The sequence below is a fragment of the Mesoplodon bidens genome (genome assembly GCF_964165515.1).
Source record: "Mesoplodon bidens genome assembly, chromosome: 13".
Classification (NCBI taxonomy): Eukaryota; Metazoa; Chordata; class Mammalia; order Artiodactyla; family Ziphiidae; genus Mesoplodon; species Mesoplodon bidens.
In genome coordinates this window covers 65,694,138-65,720,761 of record NC_138169.1, presented here as the reverse complement: position 1 = coordinate 65,720,761, position 26,624 = coordinate 65,694,138, and the positions used below count along the sequence as shown (strand labels likewise).

Genomic DNA, 26,624 nt, shown 5'->3' with positions numbered 1-26,624 from the left:
TATTTGCTGCCTTTTTGCCCCCCTTTTATATGCCTCCAGTGCCCCAAATCTGCCTTCAGAAACAGCATTTGGTTTCTAATTGTAATTGTCTTGGAAACATTGGCGTATTTTGCATTTCAATTTTACTTTTATTTACTGCAAATGATGATTGTTAGTTGCCTGCTACCAGAACATCTGAGTTCATTTGTTTAACTAAACAGTACTGTGCAAAAATGCCTATAAACACGCGGCAACAGTTACCAACCACCCCGGTTGCTTACCACCTCATTTTAGCTCTACATCAAGCACATGGGAAAGATTATTCTTAAAATGTTCCAAAAAGTGTAGAAAATTGGAGGATGGAGGGATGGGAGGAAAGGAATTCTATTATAACAATCAGTGTGTTGCTTTTGGCAGGGGTGTGCCTGGCTGATTTCCTTTGTAGAAATAACACTGCAACAAACAGAGCTTTATGAATCCTTCATTTAATAGGTAATTGCCATGTGTTCTTCTGACTGAGCCACTGTACCAGGCGTGGTGGGGGAAGGCACGGATGAATGAGACATTTTCTCTGTTCTCACGGAGGTTATAATCTGGATACTCAAGATGCTTCTGATCTGCAGTGGTGATTGTTGAGGAAGTGTGGTAGCTGTGGTGCTGTTTCAGATCATGGCCATGTGTAGGGGATGCAGGCTTGAGGGGCCTCATTACAGAATGGTAGGTGCTGGCTGGCTAACCACAAGCCGGAGCTTTCCAGCAGAGGTGGGATAGTTCCCAGCTTTTCCTGTCTCTTCATCCTTGAGTGACAAAGAAACCAGCCTGCTTCAAAAAGTTATATTATTTTACATTTAGAAACAAATAAGTGTCTTTAAAAATACTTTAATAAAAATTTAAACTTGGGGGCAGATGCTGCCTTGAAATCTGGGGAGTGTGAAGTGTTTCTTGAGGGACGGGGAAGGAATTTTGTCCTCTGGTAATGAAGTGTCTGACAAAGGCTTTCATTGATTCAGTGCATTTTTATTAAGTGCCTGATTTGTACCAGGCTGAGAATGCTGTGATGAGCAAGGAGCACACAGTCTAGGGGCGCCACAGACGTAACTTGGCAGTCTTGCTCCCGGGTGCTCAGTTTCATGATTGAGTGCTGTTGGGACAGAAAGCAGGCTTCTTACCTGGTCTTTGGTGATCAGAGGTGGTTTCCTGGAGGAAATGGTGTCTAAACCAACCTCACTAATACATGTTGGGATTAATTCTTTTTTTCAGGCTAATATTGTATTCAAAAGAAATCAGAACCTTGTTTTTGTTTTTGTTTTGGGAACACTCAATACCTTTCCGTTGAGAACGAGTTGAGAAACTGAACTCCATACTCCACCCATCTGGTATATTTTTCCAGGCTTGTAGTTGATCATTCTCCAGTGTTAATTAACCTCTGCTTCCCAGAACCTTCCAGGCTCTCTGTGACTGCCATGCCTTTGCGTACGCATTCCTTGTGTCTGGAAAGCCGTCCCTTTTTGTCTGCCCAACTGCCTTCTCTTCCTCCTTCAGGACAGAGTCACTTCCTCCAGTATGCCTTCCTTGAGTGCTAATAGGGTAGGTTGGGACAGGGCTGGGCTTGATCTGCGTACTTCCCCTGCACCAAATAGTCTGTCTGATGTTTCATTCCTCTGTGTAGCCTGGAGGCAGAGGCAGCATCTTTCACAGAGCCCAGCATGTCCTGGGCACCCAGGCAGTGTTTGTTGAACAAGCAAATTCCGAAGCTTTTGAAGGTTATAGCCACATGTATATAATTGAAGCTCTTGGTTCCAGCTGGTTTTTTTTTTTTTTTTTTTTTTTGCAATGAGAGCACAAAGATTATAGTATATTTTGAGCAGATGGGGATGAAGGGGTGCTCTCCTGAGCTACAGAAAGAATGGTCTGGTGGTTAAGATAAAACACAAGTCAAATTTATTATTAGATTTGTCCACAGTCAGCAATGGTGATCTTCTTGCTGGTCTTGCCATTCCTGGACCCAAAGCGCTCCATGGCTTCCACAATATTCATGCCCTCTTTCACCTTGCCAAAGACCACATGCTTGCCATCCAACCACTCAGTCTTGGCAGTGCAGATGAAAAACTGGGAACCATTTGTGTTGGGGCCAGCATTTGCCATGGACAAGATGCCAGGACCCGTATGCTTCAGGAGGAAATTCTCATCATCAAATTTCTCCCCATAAATGGACTTGCCACCAGTGCCATTATGGCGTGTGAAGTCACCACCCTGGCACATAAATCCCGGAATTATTCTGTGAAAGCAGGAACCTTTATAACCAAAGCCTTTCTCCCCAGTGCTCAGAGCACGGAAGTTTTCTTCTGTCTTTGGAACTTTGTCTGCAAACAGCTCGAAGGAGACGTGGCCCAAGGGCTTGCCGTCGACGGCGATGTCAAAGAACACAGTAGGGTTGACCATGATTGGGCTGCGCGGGAGATCCCGATGTGGCGGCGTCTGCAAAGCCCCAGCTGGTTTTAAGAGAGTGTTGTTGATTAAAAGTAGAAGCACCCGTGAAACAGACTTTATGCATGTGGTCTAGTTATTAGCCTCATAAAACTCTTTACAGTCTTTTGCATTTTATACGTCTTTACTTTTATTTTTTGCCCGAGTAACCCATAAACTGAGTAATTCATAGTTTTCACTTCTTGCCAACTACTAATGTATATTATTAAATCTGACCACAGTGATTTATTAATTAGAAGTCTTTTGGTTATTAACAAAAATCAATTTGATTTAGCATATGTCAGAAAGAGGGGCTTATGTGATGAAGAGAAAGGGCTGTCTCATAGAATCCCAGATGAGAAACACAGCTAGGCTTCAGGAAGAACTGGTCCCAAGAATTACAAGGCCAGCAGGACTCCCGACTGTCCTTTTTGTTTATCTCTGCTGCTCAGTGGATAGAGGATGGCTTCCTCAGCATGGCAGGCCAGTTCCAGCCATACGGAGAACCTGTCTTTACATCTCAATTCCAAATTCCCCAAGACTCTGGCATAGCTTTTGTTAGATGCCTATCTCTGAGCCTTCAGCTATGGCCAGGGAGTGGGGGTCAGGCTGAACAAGCCTGTGTGCCTCTGCTCACCCCTGAGGAGTAGGTGGGAAGGTAGAAGAAAGTGGGGGGGAGGACAGTAGACAGATCATATGAGGTGGGCAGACTCATCTATATGAGTCTAAATATCTAAAATATCTAAAACAGGGATAAAGACCAGGGACTTACAAACAGTTGACTATAGAATCATTTCTAGGTACTTTTGGCTAAAAATTTTTCAATCTTAGGAGAAACTTAAAGATTACTTTGGAAAGATATTTATCTTTTTGAATATGAATGTAATTTGAGATTCTTAAGGTAATGGCATATTCACTGAAGTAATTAGTTTTAGCTTTGTGTATATGTACAATACTTCTTATACATGATACTGCAATTGCTGGGAGACAAGTTCTAGAGTAGCTCTAATAGAAATAAAAGGTTAGTTTGGAATGTATTTGAAGTTTTCTAGTAGCCATGTTAAAAATGTAAAATAGTGCTTCCCTGGTGGCGCAGTGGTTGAGAGTCCGCCTGCCGATGCAAGGGACACGGGTTCATGCCCTGGTCCGGGAAGATCCCACATGCCGTGGAGCTGCTGGACCCCATGAGCCATGGCCGCTGAGCCTGCGCATCTGGAGCCTGCGCGTCCGGAACCTGTGCTCCGCAATGGGAGAGGCAGCAACAGTGAGAGGCCCGTGTATCGCAAAAAAAAAAAAAAAAGTAAAATAAAACAGGTGAAATTAATTTTAACAGTATGTTTTATTTAGCTCAGTATATCCCAAATATTATAATTTCATGAACATAAAGATTAATAATGAAGTATTTTCTATTTTTAAAAAAATCTTTGAAATCTGGTATGTATTTTGTATTACAGTTCATCTCAGTTGGGACTGGCCACTTTTCAAGTGGTCAGCCACTACATGTAGCTAGTGGTTACCACATTGGACAGCATAGTTCTAGAAATAGCTAAAGTAATCCATTTTCTTTCATAGTTTCTCTAAAATTTTCTTGTCAAAAGCATTTGTGCTTATGGATTGTTTTTTTTTTTAAACTATGCTTCAGCAGCAACAGCAGAGAACCCTGGGAGGTAAGGGTTTTTAAACTAGACCTTGAAAGAGTTGCCCATTTGGAGGATTTGCTATGTGCCATGTGTGTTGGCAGAAAAGAACAAAATTTTTAAACCAGTCACCAGGCTGTAAAGCTGGTTCTTGTTCTTCATAGACTGCTGATTCCTGGAATGTTACTTAAACTCCTCAGAAGCCTCAGTTTGCTTGTCTATTAAAATAGGGTTTATAATTGTCCTGCTCATTAGAAGAGGTTCTCATGTGCTAATAAATTTTTTTTTAATTTTTTTAATTAGTTTCTGCTTTATAACAAAGTGAATCAGTCATACATATACATCTGTTCCCACATCCCTTTGTGCTAATAAATTTGAAAGTGCTTTGAAAAACTTTTAAAGGGTTACACAAATGTAAAGCATTATTTTAATTTATTAACTGGGAAAAAAGCACTGCATTTTGGAATCAATAGTAGCTTATTTATTGAGGTTTTACTTTGTGCCAGGCACTGTCCTAAGTGCCTTATACATATTACATTATTTTTAGTAGTTGTGGGGCACGGGCTTAGTTGTTCCACGGCATGTGGGATCTTCCCGGACCAGGGCTCAAACCTCTGTCCCCCCATTGGCAGGCGGATTCTTAACCACTGCGCCACCAGGGAAGTCCTACATTCACATTGCTGTTTAACTATCTCCATCGTCCATCTCCAGAACTTTTTCATCTTCCCCAACTGAAACTCCATACTCATCACATACTAACTTGCTATCCCTCCCCCATCCCCCCACCTCCCTGTTCCCAACCACACCAATAGCAACCACCATTCTACTTTGTCTCTATGGATTTGACTACTCTAAGAACCTCATATACGTGGACTCATACAGTTTTTGTCTTTTTGCGACTGGCTTATTTCACTTAGCATAATGTCTTCAGGGTTCATCCACGTTGTAGCGTGTGTCAGAACTTTTCCTTTTTAAGGCTGAATAATATTCCATTGTATGTATGTACCACATTTTGTGCCATCATTCATCCATTGATGGACACTGGTTGCTTCCACCTTTTGGCTATTGTGAGTAATGCTGCCGTGAATGTGGGTGTACAAATATCAGTCCTTTTGGGTATATGTATACCCAGAAGTGGAATTGCTGGATCATATGATAATTCTATTTTTGATATTTTGAAAAGTTGCCATACTGTTTTTCACAGCACTTGCTCCATTTTACACACCGATCAGCAACTGCATGAGTGTCCCAGTTTCTCTATATCCCGTCCAACACTTTTTTTCCTTTTCCCTTCCCTCCTCTCCTCTCCCACCCCCTCTCCTTCTTCTTCTTTTTTTTTTTTACTAATACCATCCTAATGGTGTGAAGTAGTATTCACTGTGGTTTTGATTCGCATTTCCCTAATGACTAGTGATGTTGAACATCTTTTCATATACCTGTTGGCTGTTTTTATGTCTTTGGAGAAATGTCTATCTGAATCCTTTGCAGATTTTTAAACTGGGTTGTTTGGGTTTTTTTGTTGTTTCTGAGTCAGAGTTTTAAAAAAATACACCCTGGATATTAGTGCCTTATCAGGTATGTGATTTGCAAACATTTTCTCCCATTCTGTTGGGTTGACTTTTCACTCTCTTGGTAGTATCCCTTGATGTGCAAAAGTGGTTTTTTTTGTTTTTTTTTTTTGCGGTACGCGGGCGTATCACTGTTGTGGCCTCTCCCGCTGCGGAGCACAGGCTCCCAACGCGCAGGCTTGGCGGCCATGGCTCACGGGCCCAGCTGCTCCGTGGCGTGTGGGATCTTCCCGGACCGGGACACGAACCCGTGTCCCCTGCGTCGGCAGGTGGACTCTCAACCACTGCGCCACCGGGGAAGCCCTGCAAAAGTTTTTAATTTTGGTTAAGTCCAATTTATTTATGTTTTCTTTTGATGCCTGTGTTTTTGGTGTCATATGTAAGAAATTACTGCTGGATCCACTGTCCTGTAGCTTCCCCAGTTTTTAAATCTAAGAGTTTTATGTCTTTCTCTCCTGTCTCTGTGTCAATTTGCATTGGCTTCTGTTTTTCTGTATATTTATAAATTATTGAAGCTTATGTCTGTGTTTTCTCTCTTTTCTTGCCTTGTTTCTTTTTTGTTGTTGTTGAACTATTTGAAAGTATTGTAGAAAAATAATGGCATTTTTCTAAATAACTATAATCCTATGATCAGTACTTCCTTGGAAATGGGCACATGAGGCCTCTGCCTTGTGCTCTGTGTTTGAGAATACCTTTCTCGAATTTTTCTAAGTCCCACCAGCCCCACCTCTCCTCCCCGCCTCAATACCTAAAAGGCAAGGCGCCCCAAGTGCTTTTCTTTAGGAGTCTCATGTTGAGAATTATAGTAAATTTTCTAATTACATTGAGAATAGAAGCTTTATTTTGCTGATATTATTGTTTACTGCTGTGCACCTTATTTTCCTTCTAAATTGTCTTTCTTGTCTTTATTTTTATGTATTCCTTTAACTGGTTAGTATGTACATAGTTAATGTTATAGTTATTAATTACCTTTCTTCTCATTTTCCAGTACCGAGTTGAAGCTCTTGGAGGAGGCAACCATTTCAGTCTGCAGGTCTTTAGGTAAGGAGGAAAAATGAATGTGTGTGTGTGTGTAATGTGTATATATATATGTATGTGTGTGGAGACAGTTATTTCAAAATTTCTGTTACAGATTTTGCTCGTGCAATGTGAATTGAATTAATGAAGTGATATATTTTTGTTGATGATGATAATTATAATTGTACTAATAATTATATTCTTGGTGCTCATTGATGCCTCTAGAGGTTCTCATTCAGTTAACAGCAATGAGACACATGCTTGGTTTATTTGCAGTAGTGGTAATGGACTCCACTAAGCCATAGAGCTTATTCTTTTTACAAATTTTGAAATACTGAGAAAAACCCAAAATATTCTTTGTTTTGTAGTTGCATATAAATAGTTCCTACAGAATATGGATCATTCATCCTTTGCTTTGCCAACTGCATGTACTATATATGCTGTTGCTGGCTGTGTTAACTTGAATAATTATCACTCATTAATAGGAAAATATATTAGGAATCTTCTCAAATTAGTAATAACAACTTGGTGTTATGGTAAAGTGCATGGGCTCTGGAATTATTTTATGGTCTTAATTATAGCTCTGTTACTTACTAGCTGAGCTTTAATTTCCTCATCTAAATTGCAGGATTCTCATGGGAAGAAGTCAGATAACATATGAAAAATCCAGTATAGTGCCTAGCATCTCGTCATTATTCATTATTTATGTCAACAAATGTTACCTTTTTTTGGACCTCATTTCTCAAATACTTTGCTTTCAAATTGGTGGCAATTGGAAAGAAATGTATGCTTTAAAAAATGTGAATGATTATACGTACATTTCACTGTTGCTTTGAAAATTAGAGATAACGTATCTGTGAAGCAACTGGTGGACAGGAGCTTAATAAGTGACGACAAGCTTGTTTTTAAATCAAGCTTATGGATATGCTCCGTGTAAGCTATGTGGCTAACTCCCATATAAGTTACTCTGCCAAAAACAGTCTTTGATGAAATATTTTTGCTTTTAAAAACAAATTACGGGGGCTTCCCTGGTGGTGCAGTGGTTGAGAGTCCGCCTGCCGATGCAGGGGACACGGGTTCGTGCCCCGGTCTGGGAAGATCCCGCATGCCGCAGAGCAGCTGGGCCCGTGAGCCATGGCCGCTGAGCCTGCGCGTCCGGAGCCTGTGCTCTGCAACGGGAGAGGCCACAGCAATAAGAGGCCCGCGTACCGCAAAAAAAAAAAAAAAACAAAAAAACAAATTACGTTGGTAATGATAGAGGTGGTATTATAATAGTTGCCTTGAGTTTTGTCTGCAGTTATAACCGTAGATTTGAGGATTTTGCGCTAAATAGAGCTGACTTTCAAAAACCTATATGACAGTTTGCTGAAAATTAATTTTATGTAACAGTGATATTAATGCAGTTATTATGATGATGGTTTTTAACATGACCTTGGGGTTTTACAAAAATAACATTTTAAAATGGGAGTAATAGTTACTTATTAATACAATGTGGAAAGCATACTAAAATGTAAAAAAGGCAGTAATTGCTCATATTCCACAACCCTGACATAGCTATTGGTAATATTTTGCCTTCTGTTATTTATTCTTTGGATATACATTTACATGCATATTAAATACACATACTCAATTATTTTAATCTGTGTTTTTCACTTGATATTATGTATCTAAGTGTGTCATTCTATATTTAAAACTACTTTGGAGAATAGCAAAAAAATATATATATACATTTAATTCCCCAAATTCTAACAATATAGTGGTATAGTTAAAATTAAAGTCTTCCCATATTAAACAGTGCAGGAAATCATTGCTAATCTTTTGTGATAAGATAAAAATTTTATCAGTATTCTGTGTGTATTGATTTATATGCACAATTTTATGTAAGTGGTATTATTTCTATGTTGTTTTCACTTAGCAGTATTCAGGAACTTCTTTCCACATTAATAGATATAAATGTATATCAGTTTTAAGGGCTATGTGGGTATGTAACAATTCTCTTTTTTTTTTTTTTGGTCTGAAAATGTTTTCATTTTTCCTTTGCTTTTGGAGGATATATTTGCTGGGTGTAGAATTCTAGGTTGGCATTAATTTCTTTCCATACTTTAAATATACCATTCTGTTATTTTTCTGGTTACTCTCATTTTTGTTGAGATTAAAGCTGTCAGAAAAAAGAAAAGCTGTCAATGTTAGTGTTGTTCCTTTGAAAAAAATGGAGTTTTTTTCTTCTGGATGCTTTTAAGTTTTTCTTTTTTGTCCTTTGGTTTTCAACATCTTAGAATATGCTGAGGAGTATTTTTCCTTCCTTCTCTCCTTCCTTCCTTTTTTCTCTCCTTCCTCCCTTTCTTCTTTCCTTCCTCCCTCCCTCCCTGCTTGAGGTTTGTAGAGCTTGTTAAATCTGTGGGTTGATGTCTTCCATCCGTTTTGGAAAATTCTCAGCCATTATCTATTTATACATTGTTTCTGTCCTATTCTGTCTCTCCTCTCCTTCTAGGGTCTCTGTTATATTTGTGTTAACATTTTCATTGTGTCGCATAGGCTTGTTAGGCTCTCTCTCTCTCTCTTTTTGTATTTTACTTTCTTTTTTACTTTCTCTCTGACCTTCCGTAGGATTTCTTTTTTTTTATTAATCTGTCTTTAGTTTACTAATCTTTTTTCTGGTAAATACATCTATTGAGATTTTTAAAATAAAATTTAAATTTTAGAATAGCTTTAGATTTATAGAAAAGTTGCAAAGCTATGTAGAGAGTTCCCATATAACCCTCTTCAGTTTCCTCTGTTGGCAAGATCTTACATTAATATGGTACATTTGTCACACTAAGGAATCAACATTGGTACATTACTATTAAGTAAACTTGACCCTTTATTCAGATTTCACTAGTTTTCCCAAATGTCCTCTTAGACTTTTTTCTGTTCCAGGATACTACATTATGTTTAGTCATTAAGTCTCCTTAATCTCCTCTTGTCTCAGATTTTCCTCAATTTTAATGACTTTCAGAGTTTTGAGGAATACTGGTATAGTATTTCCAGAATGTCCCTCAGTTCGTTTGATGTTATTCTCATGGCTAGGTGGGGGTTATGGGTTTGTAGGTGGAAGATCACAGAGGTGACATGCTGTTCTCAACACATCATATCAGGGATACATGCTATTAACATGAGTTTCACTGATGATGTTGACCTTGATTATGTGGCTAGGGTTGTTTTTGTCCATTTTCTCCACTGTAAAGTTGTGCCCCTGCCCTGCTGTTGCCTTCATTTTGAAGGAGAGTTTTTCTGGATACAGAAATCTTGGTTGGCATTTATTTTCTCATATCCCTTTGACTATATCATTCTGTTGCCTTCTGATAAGTCAATTTTGTTACTGCTGTCAAGATTTTGTCCTTGCCTTTACAAAATTTTAAAATTTATTCTTTATTCTGCTTGGGGTTTGTTGATGTTCTTGGATACGTAGATTAATGTTTTTCATCAATTTGGGGATGTTTGTGGCCATTATTTTTGTTAGGCTTTTTATGTTATCTTTATTACTTTTTTCTATGAATCTGCACATGAGGTTCTCTGGGTCCAAACAGATTTCTTATTAAATATCTCACAGTGAATTTTAAGTGCATTTCCCCCACTTTTTCCTAGTTCTTACCTGCTAGGATAGTGTTATGAGAGCCAGGTCAGTTGTTTTATGTGAGGAGGTGAGGTTTGCTCTGTGTTTGGCTTGTTTAATTCTTACCAGTTGTTTTCTGGGACTTGTCGCCTCTGAATCTGTATAGCAAGGTATCAGGTGGGACGATTAATGTAAGTTTTCTGGTTAGAGTAGACCGAAGTACTTTCAGGCAGTTAGGCTAGCTAATGATCCATTGATTACCAAATAAAATTTTAGTCCAGTTCTATAAAGTTTGTAGTTAGTTAAAGTGTTTCCTGTTTTTTGGGGAAAAGGACTATCCTTACTCAGCCTTTTCATGAGCTTGTATCTTTTTGTATTTTTTCATAGGTATTTTATTTTTAATTCTTTATTTTAAAAAATTTCCCACTCATACAGAGGCAGACAGAATAATATAATGACCTCCCGTATGCTCATCTCCCAGTTTCAATCATTTTCAACTCATGGCCAGTCTTGTTTCATCTGTATCTCTCACCTATTTATTGACATATGGATATGTACAGAAAAGTGCACAAGTAAAAAGTGTATACAAAACAAAAAGCATATCCTCACATAATTAATTTGACACAAACCTCTGGCATTATATTATTTCATCCATAGATATTGTGATATGTATCTCATAATAATAATTTTTTAATGGAAAAAAGTGCCGTTATCTACTAAAAACAATTTTTAATATCGCAAAACATCCACTGACTGTTCAAATTTCTAATTGTCTCAGTTTGTTTGAATCAGGAGCCAAATAAGGTCCATACATTATTATTGGTTAATATGTCTTTACATTCTTTTCAGAGCTAGGTTCCTCCTGAATTTGTCTTGCCTTTTTTCCCCTCTCAATTTTCTTATTGAAGAAAGTGGGTAATAGAGTTTCCCACAATGTAGATTTTGTCTATTGCATCCTTATGGATTGTTAGTATGTCTCTGTCTTTTATATTTATGGTATATTGGTTATTGGATCTTGGAGATCATGGGTATTTTAGTGAGATACTGGGGAAGGTTGTTTCAGGGGCTGGAAGCAAGGTCAACCTCTCACCCCAGCTGGAAGTCCTCTTTATAATACCCTTGTCTGAGTATTACCTGGAATTTGCTTGAACTCCTGTGGAGATGGAGAATTCCTTTTTCACAAAGCCAGTTCAGTTAACAGATTGCTGCAAGTTCAAGCTCTAGAGTTAAATGAGTTAGTTTTCCATTACTGAAGTATTATCATTACTTGAATTTTTACAGATGAAGAAACTGAGGCATGGGGAGGTTAAGTAAGTTGCCAGGTGTCACACAGCTAGTCAGTGCTGGAGCTGGGCTTTGAACGTAGTCACGTTCTGTAGTCCAGTTCCACGTGCTTTTCTGCCTTCCTGTCAGATATCCCCTGTTCCTACTCTGGTCCTGAAGTGCCTTCAACTTCAATGTAGCATTTGATTCCAATTAAGTTTGATCCTGTTAAATTCCACTGAGGTATTTTGGAATATTGAGTCTACCACTGAGTATTGTTTTTGAAACATCATTAAGTGTACTTAATTTTATAAATTTATTACCCCATCTACATCTTGTCCAAAAGAGTACTATGGAAACTTAGAATGTCATCCACATTAAGAGAGGGAGTTCCGTTTGTAAGTATCTTCTTAGTACCTGACACAGTGCTGGGCACATGTAAGTAGCTCCATGAAGACATGCTGAATGAATGAAAAGGGTACACAAAACTTTAATTACATCAGTCTAGTAGTCTTGGTTGTTCTTTCTAACAACACAGGGTTTTTTGTTTGTTATTTTAATGGCTAAGCATAAAATTCAAATGATTACTTATAAAGCCATTCAATAATGAAGGGGCTGTTGAATGAACACAAGATTGTGAAGTTGGGATTCGGAAATATGGTTGAAGTCCTGTCAGCCTCAGCATTTTGTTTCAGTATTTTGTTTTGATTTACAATCGCTATGAAATATTAATTCATGCGGAGACACACTTGCACACATTAACTGGGTTTTTTGTTTGGTTTGGGTTTTTTGTTTTGGCTGTGTTGAGTCTTAGTTGTGGCACACGGGACCTTTGTTGAGGCATGCAGGATCTGTCGTTGCAGTGTGCGGGCTTCTCTCTAGTTGTGGCCTGCGGGTTTTCTCTCTCTAGTTGTGGCATGTGGGCATGGTTGCCCCACAACATGTGGGATCTTAGTTCCCCGACCCGGGGTTGAATCCATGTCCCCTGCATTGGAAGGAGGATTCTTTACCACTGGACCACCAGGGAAGTCCCCTACATTAACTGGTTTTTTGTTTTTTTTTTTTTTAGAAATGTTGGGAGTAGGAGTTTATTAATTAATTTATTTTTTGCTGTGTTGGGTCTTCGCTTCTGTGCGAGGGCTTTCTCTAGCTGTGGCAAGCAGGGGCCACTCTTCATCATGGCGCACGGGCCTCTCACAATCGTGGCCTCTCCCGTTGCGGAGCACAGGCTCCAGACGTGCAGCCTCAGCAGTTGTGGCTCACGGGCCCAGCCGCTCCGCGGCATGTGGGATCCTCCCAGACCAGGGCTCGAACCCGCGTCCCCCGCATTAGCAGGCAGACTCTCAACCACTGCGCCACCAGGGAAGCCCCTAACTGGTTTTTAAAACAACCGTTTGTCTTGAAATCTCAGGATAGTCTTTCATTAAGCTAAACCCAAAGCTTAAAAGTAGGAGATTTTTGATTCAGAGTGAAACTCTAACAATATCTAATCACGTGTCTATTCTGAATTATGGAATCTGGACAGAAACCTGCCCTAACTTAGAGCACAGGTTGCCCCTTGTTACTCACAGTGGGGCTCTCCACCCAGCAGCAATGGGCATCACCTGGGAGACTGTCACAGCTGCAGAATCTCAGGACTCACTTCACACATGCAGAATCAGAATGTAAACTTTAATGAGAATGCCAAGTGATTTAAATGCACCCTAAACGTTGAGAAGCACTGTCAACTTCAGTAGTGTAGGGTGGCCGTGGGATTCTGTACTTGCAGCAAGCTCCCAGGTAATGCTGTTGCTGCTGGTCCATGAACCACACTTGGATTAGCAAGGTGCTCTACATTTTATCACAATGAGAAGATTATACAGTTACTTGCATCTCCTCTCAAGCTGTGACAAGAAAACATACCCAGCAGATAGACGTGGGTTAATTGGACAGTTAACTGAGCGCTAAGCAGGTGGGCTGTAATGGTGTACTTATTCCTATGTATATCTTTTCTCTACAGTTTTGGATTCTGAGATGAGGTGGCTGTTTTCTCCCACAGTTTCTATTATTTCCATTTGTAAGTCATTTTTTGTTGTTTAGAATTAAGACCAAGCAGCAATCTCTCTCTTTGCTAATTTCCCCAATTAGATTCGAAATTGACAATAAGGTTCATCCCTGAACAACTTCAATCTGACATTTGGCTTTATAAATGTTATGATATGCTCATTTTGATTTCAGTTCTTAACTTTAACTTTTAAAACCCTTTTCTTCTCTTGCAGTTGAAAACAATCCTCGAACAGGAAACCTTGGTGCACTAATTAAGGTCTTCCTGTCTAGAACCAAAGAACTAAAACTTTCAGCAGAATGTCAGAAGTAAGCTGGATGATTAAATCACACTCTGTCTATATTTAATTTATATTTAACAGTATGAGTATTTTTCATTTATTGGTAGAAATAGGGTGTGGTCTTGGAATTGTTCTCATTATTAAGGCAAAAAGTAAAAGAGGTTTTAATTTACTGTCCAGGTCATTGTAATGAGATTATAAATTCTGGAATCTGATTTCAGCATTTTAGACAATCTTTAGAAATATATTCTTTAAGAAGATTAATTGTGTAATTATTATTAAAAGAAGGTAATTTTCTCCCATTTCCACTGCTGGTTGTGTCTAATTTAAATATAATAAGTCCCCTACATACGAACCTTTAAATTGCAAACTTTCAAAGATGCGAAAGTGTGTTTGCATGTCCAGTCACGTAAGTTAGTTCACGTATCTGGCGTACATTGTCACATGTGTGCGTGCTCTACAAGTGGTCGTGCTTTTGTGTACTTTACAGTACTGTATAGAGTACCGTAGTACAGTATCTTTATTTCAAGCCCAGGATGTCTGGAAGCAAGCGTAAAAGCAGCAGTGATGTAGCTGGTACTACTAAGAAGTGCCAAGTGATAACAATGGAAACAAAAGTGAAAACAATTTTGAGAGTGGAGCGAGGCGTGTGAAAAGTATTATAAACCTGTTACAGTACAGTACTATTTAGCCGAGTTTGTTAGTTGGGTACCTAGCCTAACTTTGGTTGGACTTACAAACAAATTGGACTTATGAACATGCTGTCAGAATGGAACTCGTTTGTATGTAGGGGACTTACTGTAATGACTTAGTGTATTATTTCATTCCACATTTGTTTCCTTTATTTCTTTCATATTAGGTGAACAAAGGTTCAGAATAGATATTATGGTTTTATATTTATATAGTGGAAGGTTCACCTTTTATCCACTCGAGCATTTTTTGAAACCATTTTTGGAGGGTAGTCTCTTAAAGATTGCTCATTGCCCTGTTTCCAAATAATTTATATTGAATCTAATTAAAATTGTTGTGAGTCCATGATTATTAATACAAATAGCAGGTATTGTACTGTGCAGCTGGTAATGCCCCATTTAAAATTTTGGTTGTGGGGACTTCCCTGGCCGTCCAGTGGTTAAGACTCCGAGCTTCCACTGCAGGGGGCATGGGTTCAATCTCTGATCCAGGAATTAAGACCCCACATGCTGCAGGACGCAGCCAAAAAAAAAAATTTTTTTTGGTTGTATATTTGCATATATTCTCTTTATGTTACTATAGTTTTTATTTTTTCTATTTTTAGTTTTCTTTTCTTTGAATTGCCTGTGTATGGGGCAACTATAAAGTTAAGAACAAAGAGCAGTCATGCCTAAAGGAAAAATATTTTAAAGTTGACTCATTATGTAAAATACACAGAATGAAATATGAGGTAAATTATAGTAGATATCGTTGGTCCAGTGTCATAAATCATGAGCCATAAAAAAAAAGGTATGGACATTGTTCTAATATTACAAACAAAATGGGCAAAATGATTGAGAAATCAATGGACTAGAAATAAAGTGATTGTGCTCATGATTAAATACTGATTCTTGTGTAATTTTGCTCTTTCTAGCCACATCTTCATTTGGCAGACACACAATGCTTTGTTTATTATTTGCTGTTTGCTGAAAGTGTTCATTTGTGAGATGTCAGAGGAAGAGTTACAACTTCATTTTATTTATGAAGAAAAATCTCCTGGCAGTTACAGTAAGTATTGCCTTTGAAGATGCTCTGGGATAACGTGTGTAACATATAAGGATAGAATTTGAAGAATTAGAAGTATAATTTTGAAAATTCTACTTTTCCTCATAATTTTTTTTTTTTTTTTGGCCGCGCCACATGGCACGTGGGATCTTAGTTCCCCGACCAGGGATCGAACCTGTGAACCTAGCAGTGGAAGCATGGAGTCTTAACCAGTGGACCGCCAAGGAAGGCCCAATTTTCATTTTTAAGTGACCTGACACCATCACTCTTTCTTCCCCTATATTAATTTAAATGAGCTGAGACACTTATAATTTGTTTCTTTTTTCTCTTTTTTTAAATAAGGGGGCCAGGGGCTTCCCTGGTGGCGCAGTGGTTGAGAGTCCGCCTGCCGATGCAGGGGACACGGGTTCGTGCCCCGGTCCGGGAAGATCCCACATGCCGCGGAGCGGCTGGGCCCGTGAGCCATGGCCGCTGAGCCTGCGCGTCCGGAGCCTGTGCTCCGCAACGGGAGAGGCCACAACAGTGAGAGGCCCGAGTACCGCAAAAATAAATAAATAAATAAATAAATAAATAAACAAGGGGGCTGTTAAGATTGAGACTTTTCTTTCTTTTGACTTCTGTGTATATGGGAAATAAAAATCACAAATATTCCTTACAGGAAACAAATGTCAATTTAAATACCATTACTAGGCCAACACATTATTAAGGGAGACAACCAATCAGAATTACAGATTTTATAAGTGTTAAAGGTTACTTTCATAGGACCTAACAGTCTCTGAGTCTGGGTATCGCTGGGACTCCTTGATCAGAAATAACGTTTTTAAGTATAGTTCTATGATGCCAAGTGAAGCCATCTTTATGAGGGTGTTATGACTGTTAGTCCGCTCTCAGTTTGTAATTGAAATTTGTGAGGATTTCGTATTTGAACATTTTCCTGTAGGCTGTGTATGATGTGGTAGTCGGTTGTGTGTCAGAGAGAATTTGTTTCATTATGCAAACGTAGCTCTTTCCACTATTCCATGCCTTCGAGAACAGTCAAGGGGACAAAGCCAGCCCTAGGCAAAACTGTGAGGTACTACAAAGTTGTCTGCATTCTCTCTTTGCCTTCAATACAAGTTTCCCTTTCCTCTGTCTTGGTATTATGTCCTATTTTTGCTGACGTAATAACTGATATTTATTTTACATTGTTTATGCATAAAGCCAATCTTTTAAGTCCTTAGGGGCCTAAATCTGTTGCTGGCTTCTGCAGACACTTACGGTAGCTTGTTTCCTTATGTCTTTGATGGTGCTGACTCTGAGCTTTTATTTGTTTGATCTTAACCTGAGGCCCCAAATAAGGGTAGGATTTGCATTTGCTTCTAAAGGGATCCAGGGGTTGCACCACTTCAGTCTCCTTCAGCAGTTCTTGGCTTAATGTGGCTCTCAGGCTCAGCTTCCCAGTGGCAAGTCTGAAGACTTAGTCTCCCGGTAGCTGGCTTCATCCTCAGGGACACCCTACCCTTAGAGTTTGCTTATTGTTCAGTGTTTTACTCTGGATTCAAGCCACGGTTTGTTTGCTTGTAGTGGTGGTTCTTTTTGGTTATGGTGCTGGGGTCCTTAGAGATTTCCTTTACTTTATGGAAGCCCATCAGTGCACTAAAGAGTGTATTTTAACCAAGAACTTGTTGTTTTGTACAGGAGGGCCCTTTGGAGTAACTACTCCACAATACTGCTGCCAGTTACAGTTTCTTTACAGATATTTTTAATTTTTTAAATGAGGGAAGATACCTTAGGAGATTGAGAGACTGAAGGTAAAAGCAAAAAAAAAAAAAAAAAAGGGCGAGAAGCTGTAAAAAGGTCCAGGGAAGCAAGAGGCACTAGGATCTGGAGCACAGAGAGGGAACACAGGTTTGCTCTGGAAGAACGTGCCACCTGTGTCCCAGAACGGGAAGGTGTCGGGGGCTGAGGAGGAGGGGGAGGAGGAAGGGCACCTGCCGGGAGCAAGACGGTGTGGGCCTGAGGAGCCTGGGAACCAGTTAGCACAGCTTTGTGCAGAGTAGAAAGAGACTAGGCACGGGCTTCCCTGGTGGCGCAGTGGTTGAGAGTCCGCCTACCGATGCAGGGGACACGTGTTCGTGCCCCGGTCCGGGAGGATCCCACATGCCATGGAGTGGCTGGGCCCGTGAACCATGGCTGCTGAACCTGTGTGTCCGGAGCCTGTGCTCCGCGGTGGGAGAGGCCACAATGGTGAGAGGCCCGCATACCGCAAAAAGAAAAAAAAAGAGACTAGACACTTGTCAAGTCCAGGTGAAAGGCTTGCTTGACTAGGTTTCCTTGGCGCAGAATAGCTCAATATATATTTATTTTTAAAAATCATTTATTTTGTAGGACTTGCTCTCAAGCATAGTAGATTAAACATACATGATCATCTTTGCTTTCTCCTGAAACCCCAATGAAAGATCAGTAAAGGGATTTTTAATAAGTTATGAATTTATTAGGTTAAAGAGAAAGAGAGGGGGACACAATGTTTTTTGTTTTTTTATTTTTTTAAGTCTATTAAATTTGTTACAATACTGCTTCTGTTTTATGTTTTGTTTTTTTGGCTGTGAGGCATGTGGGATCTTAGCTCCCCGATCAGGGATCAAACCCGCGCCCCCTGCCTTGGAAGGCGAAGTCTGAACTACTGGACCGCCAGGGAAGTCCCCACAATATTAGTAACATTTTGCAATTTGGAAAACTGAGTAATGCTGAATTAAACTGACCAGTGAAAGCTGGGAGCTAAACGCCTCCAGGGTTGGAGAACTTCAGGGAAAAGCCAGTTCTTGCTGCAGAACCCTGGAGATGGTTAGGAATTGGAAGTGTCAGGTGTCTCTGAAGGCAGACAACCAGGGAGATTGATGGAAAGATCTCTCCCCTGTCATGTACAGTCATGGGACCACCCCTTCCCCAGTTTAGTCCTAAAATCTGCTCTCTGTAGAGGCTGGACCAATGGGGCCTCCCTTTGTGAGCTCTTGGGCACAGTGGAGGCAGTGGTGTACCGAGAACAGGGTTAAGAGAAAAGGCTACAAAATGGAAGAGTGAGGCATCTTGACTTGGCTTCTAGAATGCTGGCACTGGGGTTTTACCCACCCCACTTTCTTTCCTGCCAGAAGACGAGTGGATACTCTTCTGGAGAAAATGAACCCAAAACAGGGAAAGACTTATAGAAACGGACATTTAGATGCCCCTCAATGAAGCAGCTCACAACCCACCTGCGGAAACCCCTGCGTGGCAGGCTGTGCCGTTTGTCTCCCTCTAGCTGGTAGATGGGGAGTCAGGGATCCCATACAGGTGAGAAAACTTACAATTTGTGAGAGACCAAAACAAACAGAAGAAAAAAATTATATGAGATGGAAATTTATGGAAAAAAAATCCTTAATCACACCTCTTCAACACAACCAATTTCTTTTTCATTCCCCTCTGGCTTAAAACCTTTTCGAAACTGTTTGTTTGGAATTACCTTCCAAATCCGTGGTGTATTTGTTTTACTAAATGCTGTGGAGGTAAATCTCTCTCCTTTGAAAGTAGCTTTGATTTCTTCTGATGGCCGAGGTGCTTTGGCTCCCACCATGGCAGGGCTTTACTGCTCTTTCCTCCTCTTGAGCTAGTCCCTAGGGCCTGGGGCCGCCGTCGCTCAACAGGTGAACCAGAAATTGTATTGTGGGGGGAGGTGAGTGATTTTGGTTTTATTTTTGTCTTAATATAAAACTTAATAGTTTAATCTCATTAGTTATAGATAAGTAATGCAAACCCACCCCCAAAAAACTCCACGATAGTTGAACAGTGTGACTCAGAGAAAAAAGAAAGCGCAGATTTATTCTTTTAAAATATTTAGCATATAAGATTTGTAATCTGACTTTGCAGAAGAGTAAAGTGCTTCTAGGGACTCCTGACTTGTTCTTTGGTTACTTAATAGGTGATAGTGTGATTCGCGATATTTCTTTCTCTCCCCTTCTTTCTTTTATGTAATCAGTGGAACAAAATGAATTAAATTTTACTCATTGGCACATTTTATAATGAAACCTCATAGAGTATATTATCCTTGAGGGTAATTAGAAACATTTCTGTTCGACTGCAGTAATAGCAGTTGACCAAAATTATTGCAGATTTTATTGGAATGGTTGTGCGACACAGGTTTATAAATATTGTAATGCATGGAATGTAGACCAGTTTTATTTTTAGAAAAGACTGAATCCATTTGCTTTTCCTTAATTTATGGAGGCATATTTCATTTTGCTAGTTAGAAGTTTAAATATGATTTTTAATACTTTAGACTAATTCCAGTATTAGCTTCACAGTTAACATAGACAGTAACCTAGACTCCGTCATGTTTTTTCTGAGTAGAAGTTTATAGTAAGTATAATCTAGCTATGTGTCTTCATCTTAAGGAAGTCTTTTGCTCTGAACTTTCAGGCACTCTTTGCAGTGTGTAGCTCTGTTAATTCTTAAGTTTTAAGCACCTGTATTAGCACAGTATTGGGCAGCATTGAGAAACTGACAGTTTGACTTTCTGAATGCAAGGAAAACAATGATTAGCTCTCTGTCTTTTAATATTCCTTCTAGTAACTACGTGTAACCTGATTTAATTGACCCATATGTTTCTTTTTTCTGGCTGCTGCTTTGTTTTCCGTCAGTGCTGTTTTTTCCCCTTCCTCGAATGAGTGCTTTAAAAATTTTTCTTTTCTCTCTCTTTTTCCCAACCCTCCTCCCCCCAACTCCGATGGAAGGCGTTTGGTTATGACAGTATTTTATTATCTCTGGTTGTCTCCCTAAGGCCAAAATAAGAGAGTTGAATCTTAGTCCGTGATTCTGAATGGGTGCCGGACAGAAAGCACTAACAGGGACTGGCCACAGCTTAGTTTCAGGTGTAGATTTATTAGAGCTGTGAAGGACCATAAATCTTGTCTTTCTTTTTCTTTCTTTGCACCTTCCTCTGCTGACGCTCATAGGGACCCGGGAAGTAGCATTTGGGCTTTAAAATGGGAGAACCTCAGGGATAAGGGTGGGATTTCAGTGACGTTGGTCTGCAAACTATTCGTAATAAGAGTTTGTATTTATTAGTTGTTTGAGATTATTTGTAAATTGGATATTTAAGTCAAGAACTTGAGTATGTGTTGATGAATGTGTAGGCTGTCACCTTGACATGTAAAGTAATATGTGGTATTTCCAATTTGTCCCCTAACGCGGCTCAGAGTACTCACTTACCAGGGATTTCTCTTTAGCATCTTCAGTGAAACATGGATTGGTTGACTGGATTTTTTCCCAGCTTTGTATAGAGACAGGTCTTTAGAAGTAATTTGTAAGGTTTTTTTTTTTTTTTTCTCCTTTGGAAGTCTGAATTTGGGTTAATTCTGAATTCTGCCACTTACTCTAAGTAAACTAACCTCTCTGAGCCTTGATTTCCTCATCTGTAAAATGATGATGATCATACCTGCTTCTTAAGGGTTATTGTTAAGATTAATGTGAGCTAGAAAGAATGGAATGCTCATGATTTAAAATATTAAAATATTTAACTGGAGATATAGAGGCAGTTTAAAACCCTTTAAGAGATTAAAAAAACAGCTCTAGGTTATAAAAGTTCACAACACAGTAAAACACGCTGAATCTCTGCAAATTTCTTTACTCAAAGAACATCAATTTACTTTGTCGTGAACCTGCAAATTTCAAGGACTTTTAAGAATCTCTTTCCTGTGAGAAATGCGTGAATAATTTTTGGCAGGTGAGTTTTATATTTACTTGTTTTTATTGAAACTAAGGAAGATATTTGGCCTCACATGAAAGCTAAGTGATATAAATGCTGCTTGGAAACTAATGCAATATGAGTGACTTGCTTAATGTAAAACCTGCTAAGCAGTCACTCTTCACTTGCTGTGAAATTATTTGCTTCTAGTTTAGCCCCAGAAATGAGGGTATAGTATTATGCAAGAATGTTTTTCTTTAGTAAATGGAAGTTGTCAGAGATTTCACCTGGAATTTGCTTATCCTTACCTTTAGTTTTGTTAGAACTTTGGCCTTGAAATGCTACTCTTTCCTTGTATGAAATGGATTTATCATTATTTTCATTAGTATTGTATTACATTGATAACGAAGCTGTGTATGTACTCCTTAATTAACCAGCTGTAAACTTGGCTGAGGTCATGATGTGGATGGCACATGGAACCAAAGAGAGGATCCTTGTCGCCATTTTAAGATTTGAAAATTAGATGTGTTTACACCCCAGAAGGAAAAAAATCCAATCAAGCACCATCTGTGGGTCCTGAGTACTTGTTCCCTCACCTGCTGTAATTAAAAAAACTTGTGCTGGGGACTTCCCTGGTGGTCCAGTGGTTAAGAATCTGGCAATGCAGGGGACACTGGTTCAATCCTTGGTCGGGAACTAAAATCCCACATACTGCGGGATCTACTGAGTATGTAGAGCCCGCGTGCCGCAACTACTGAGCCTGCGCGCCACAACTAGAGAGCCCATGTGCCACAACTACAGAGCCCTTGTGCTCTGGAGCCCGCATGCCACAACTAGAGAGAAGCCCATGTGCCACAACTAGAGAAAAGCCTGCGCATCGCAACAAAAGATCCCACGTGCTGCAGCTAAGACCTGACGCAGCCAAATAAATAAGTATTTAAAAAAAAACCTTGTGCTCGCTGCTTGGCTGAACCAGGGGTATATTATTAAACTGGCTAATTTATTTGATCTAAAATGTTCTTTAGGGAATCAGTGAGTGACTTTAAATGTTCTTGCTGGGTCTGGGTCACCACATTCTCTGGGGTAAGCCAAGGAATGACAGTTCAGCAAATAAGTATGTATTATATGCCAACAAACCAACTTGTTGGAATCGGTTGTTAACTCGTTTGGGTTATGTTGGACAGCTTTTTTTTTTTTTAAGATTTATTTGTTACTTATTTATTTATTTTAGGCTGCGTCGGGTCTTAGTTGTGGCACGTGGGATCTTCGTTGAGGCACGTGGGATCTTTTACCGTTGCGGTGCACGGGCTCTTTGTTCTGGTGTGCGGGCATCTCTCTAGTGGTGGTGTGTGGGTTTTCTCTTCTCTAGTTGTGGCGCACAGGTTCCAGAGCATGAGGGCTCTGTAGTTTGCGGCACGTGGGCTCTAGTTGAGGTGTGAGAGCTCAGTGGTTGTGGCACACGGGCTTTAGTTGCCCCGCGGCATGTGGGATCTTAATTCCCTGATCAGGGATAGAACCCACGTCCCCTGCATTGTAAGGTGATCCTGTTGGACAGCGTTGGCAGAGAGAGATTTAGTTATGTCTTCTCCTGACTTTCTTCACTAGTTGAGCTATAAGCCTATGACTTCTAGAATGAGATTTAATGTGGTTTTTTTTTTTTTTTTTTTTAAAGAAGATGTTGGGGGGGGTAGGAATTTATTTATTTATTTATTTTTGCTGTGTTGGGTCTTCGTCTCTGTGCGAGGGCTTTCTCTAGTTGTGGCAAGCGGGGGCCACTCTTCATCGCGGTGCGCGGGCCTCTCACTATAGCGGCCTCTCTCGTTGCGGAGCACAGGCTCCAGACGCGCAGGCTCAGTAGTTGTGGCTCACGGGCCTAGTTGCTCCGCGGCATGTGGGATCTTCCCAGACCAGGGCTCGAACCCATGTCCCCTGCATTAGCAGGCAGACTCTCAACCACTGCGCCACCAGGGAAGCCCTAATGTGGTTATTGAACTTGATTCTTGCTGTGTGTTCTTTTTAGCATTGATTCGTGTCTTCAGTGTGAAAGAATAATGTCTTCGAGCTTTGCACTGACCTCTCAGAGGGCTACTGTGCCAGTTCTATTTTTGGCGAGGCAGGAAGGAATTTCTTCATACTTTCTGATGATACCAGGTGATACTGTGGTCTAGAAAAACAGAATTGCTAAACTTTGTTTTGAGATTCCAAGTGCTTTGATGTTTTGGAAGTAACCACTAGATTTGGACTTAGACACCTGTGTTCACTTCAGTGAACATGTATTGAGTGTGTATTATGTGCCCAGTTCTTTGTCAGTCATCACCCTGAAGAAGGACAAAGTCGAATAGGGGCCAGCTTTACATGTAGTCAGAAACTGAGATAGTGCAACCAACATTTATAATAACAGACAGATGCACAAGGCATAGATGCTGTGTAGATGATTATTTTTATTCAGGGTGAGGCAAGAGAGTTGGATTTTATGGAGGAGATGAAGACTGAGGATGGTTCAGGTAGATAAAGTTGGGCTTTCAAAAAAAAAATCAGGTTTTTTGGGCATTCCAGGAAGAGAGAATGTAATTGTGGGAGGCATGATATGGCATGTATCAGGCAGCTTGGCATTGCAGGAATATAAATCACGAAGGGAGTAATGGTGGGAGATAAAGATAGAAAGGGATTCAGGGCCTGTATCTTTCAGGGTCTGACATACTGTACTTTGGGGCTTTGAGTTTTTTCTGATGTGTAGTAATCAGCTTAAAGCAATTGACAGGATCTAAGCCAGGAGAATGAAAAGATGGAATTTAGTTAGCTCCCTCTGATAGCGATCTGGGGTTTGGATTGGAGAGGAGTAAAATTAGAGGTAGGAATACCAGTTAAGAAGGTTTAAAGAAGTTCCAGAATGAGTTTTAATTTAGTACATTTGTTTAAGTGAACTGAAATGATGACATAATGAACGAAAGAATGACAAGGAGTTAAGGAAAGAGGAAATATCAGAGGGGCGGACTGTGTAATTGAGAGAACCTAGAGATTGATTGGTTATAAAAAGATGAGTAGGAGAGAATCATCCGGGTTTGGGGCTTGGGTTACTGATGTAGTCACCAAAAAGACAATAAAGAATAAAGAACTGGATTTGAAGTGTTGGGAAGAGGAGTTCAGTTTTGAGTGTGTTGAGGTTGAGGTACCAGTGAAGTATCTAGGTGGAGGTGGCCAGGAGGTTAGTAGATATAAAAACATGACGTGCAGTGGAGAGGCTGAGAGGAAAACCTTAGACTTAGGAATCACCAGGGTGTAAGTGATGGTTGATGAAGGGAGAACACAGGGAGTGAGACATGAAGAGAAGAAACCCAGTGGTGGAATTCTGGGGGAACATGTCAAGGTTGAAAGGTATTCTGAGGTAGCGGATACTGGGAATGAATAGAAAAAGTAGTGGGTTAGAAGGAAGGCATAGGGACTGAGAGAAGAAAGGACTTCATGAAGGAGTAGGTGTCAGTAATGTCCAAAGCCAGGAGCCACGTGAGATCCTGATCGGCTCTGGAAGTTAGAAGGCCACTTGGCTTAGAGAAGTTTGAGACAGAGGAGCATTTCTATTGGACCGGTAACTTGTAACCTGCCTTTGCTGCTTACTTATTCTGTGACTTGGGAAAGCCATTTTGTCTTTGGCTCTTTGTAAAGAGGTGGTTGGCCTCTTAGCGGGTTTCAGTCTGTGATTGGTGGGGCTCCATGGGTTCAGAGAAGGCACTTTGAGGCTCATCAAGGAGATCAAGGGTTAGGTCAGGTATTCGCTGGGGGAGAAGGTGCAGATAGTCTATTCCTGATTCAAACAGAGCAGCTGGAGCAGCTTGCATTTTTATGTATTTTATCTATTTGACTTTAGTATCAGATTTTATTTGAAAAAACATAGTGCGGTATAAGAAACTTGAAAACTACTGGCCTACAGAAGCCATAGTTAACCTTCAAGCATTAAAAGAGATAGAATAGATAGCTGGTGTTCAAAATTCCTCTACTAGATGAAGATTATAATAGATGCTGACTTGCTTCATGATATAGATTTTATTCAGAGGTCAACATTAGTGTTTGAGTTTCTGTAATAATAATTATTCTTATTGTCATTAGGAATGAAAACTAAACTTCTAAATAACTGAATTCTAGGGACTTCCCTGGTGGTCCACTGGTTAAGACTCTGTGCTTCAAACCATTAAATGACAATATTCATAAAAAAAAAAAAAAAGACTCTGTGCTTCTACTGCAGGGGGCCCGGGTTCGATCCTGGGTTGGGGAACTGCATGCTGCATGGCGTGGCCAAAAAAACAAACAAACAAACAAAAACAAACAGTGAGCTGAACAACCGAATTCCATTTTACACTTTGTTAAAAAACGTTTTGTGTGTCTTACCAGGTTCTGACTCAGAAGATCTTTTGGAAGAATTGCTGTGCTGTTTGATGCAGTTAATCACTGATATTCCACTCTTGTAAGTTCTGGCTAAGCCAGGATTAGTTTTATCTTCTTTGTATATTGAAGATGGTAATTGATCATGTTGAAGAGTTTGTGGGTTGTGGTGTAGTACTTTCATGTATGCCTTTTATGTATGCCTCCGTGTACATCCATGGGCTTCTTCTATCTCTCTTGCCTAATAATATTTAGACCCTGACGACCTGTCATCAACACAAGAATTTTATGTTGTTGAGGGGAAAATAAGCTCTTTAGCAATACTGAGCATATGATAGGCACAGAATTAATCTCTGTAAACAAGGGTTTGAGAGGGAGACAGTTAAACCTAGTATATATGTGGTAGATGCAGCCAGGTTTCCACCCATTATTTGTTCTCCCCTTCTTCCTTGCTTCCTGATTTTATTGCTATATCTGGCCTTTTTTGGAGAGGTCAGATTTCCATTTCTAGCCTTTCTTGAAGCTAGGTGTGGTCAGTGAGATGTGAGGGGGAAGTCCTCAAATGAAACTTACAGGTGCAGCTCTTTAAGGGAACCTGACTCATCTAGGAGGCATACGTATACTTTTGTTTGTGAGAGCCCACTTTCCTGCTTTCTGGAATGTGGACAGGGTCTCTTTAGAGTTGTGTTGGACATCTTGGCACCAGGACCTGAGAGACTCAGAGAAAATTCTGCTTTGGCGTCATTGAGCTGTTGAACCAAAGTCATCAACTACTACACCTCCTCCCCCTACCCCACACCCTGCCCTTGGAATTCTCATGTGAGAAAACTAGACCCTTATCTGTTTACACTGTTACAACTAGATTTCTGTCACTACAGCTGAATGCAGTTTCTATGTGATTCAAAATGTTTGTAACTTTCAAAGCAGTCACTCTCAACTTTTTTTTTTAGTTGTCTCTCTGAGGAGTCT

The 26,624-nt window shown here is 40.0% G+C and overlaps 2 protein-coding genes across 4 annotated transcripts in view; one reads left to right on the top strand and one right to left on the bottom strand.

Moving 5' to 3' along the window:
- Nucleotides 1-26,624, top strand: part of DYM (dymeclin) — a 384,724-nt gene that overhangs the window by 50,086 nt on the left and 308,014 nt on the right. For all 3 annotated transcript variants that reach the window (XM_081253056.1, XM_081253057.1, XM_081253058.1), the window contains 4 exons: nt 6,639-6,691; nt 13,781-13,874; nt 15,450-15,583; nt 25,665-25,737. In XM_081253056.1, the coding sequence (XP_081109182.1) occupies nt 6,639-6,691; nt 13,781-13,874; nt 15,450-15,583; nt 25,665-25,737 (354 nt within the window). The remainder of the gene's footprint in view (nt 1-6,638; nt 6,692-13,780; nt 13,875-15,449; nt 15,584-25,664; nt 25,738-26,624) is intronic.
- Nucleotides 1,898-2,453, bottom strand: LOC308626979 (peptidyl-prolyl cis-trans isomerase A-like). Its single transcript, XM_081252586.1, has one exon. It carries the CDS (start codon nt 2,419-2,421, stop codon nt 1,927-1,929), a length of 495 nt encoding a protein of 164 aa, XP_081108712.1. The 5' UTR covers nt 2,422-2,453; the 3' UTR covers nt 1,898-1,926.

What these genes read in the sequence shown, in the direction of transcription:
- LOC308626979 (XM_081252586.1), bottom strand. Translation starts at nt 2,421, where the DNA reads ATGGTCAACCCTACTGTGTTCTTTGACATCGCCGTCGACGGCAAGCCC.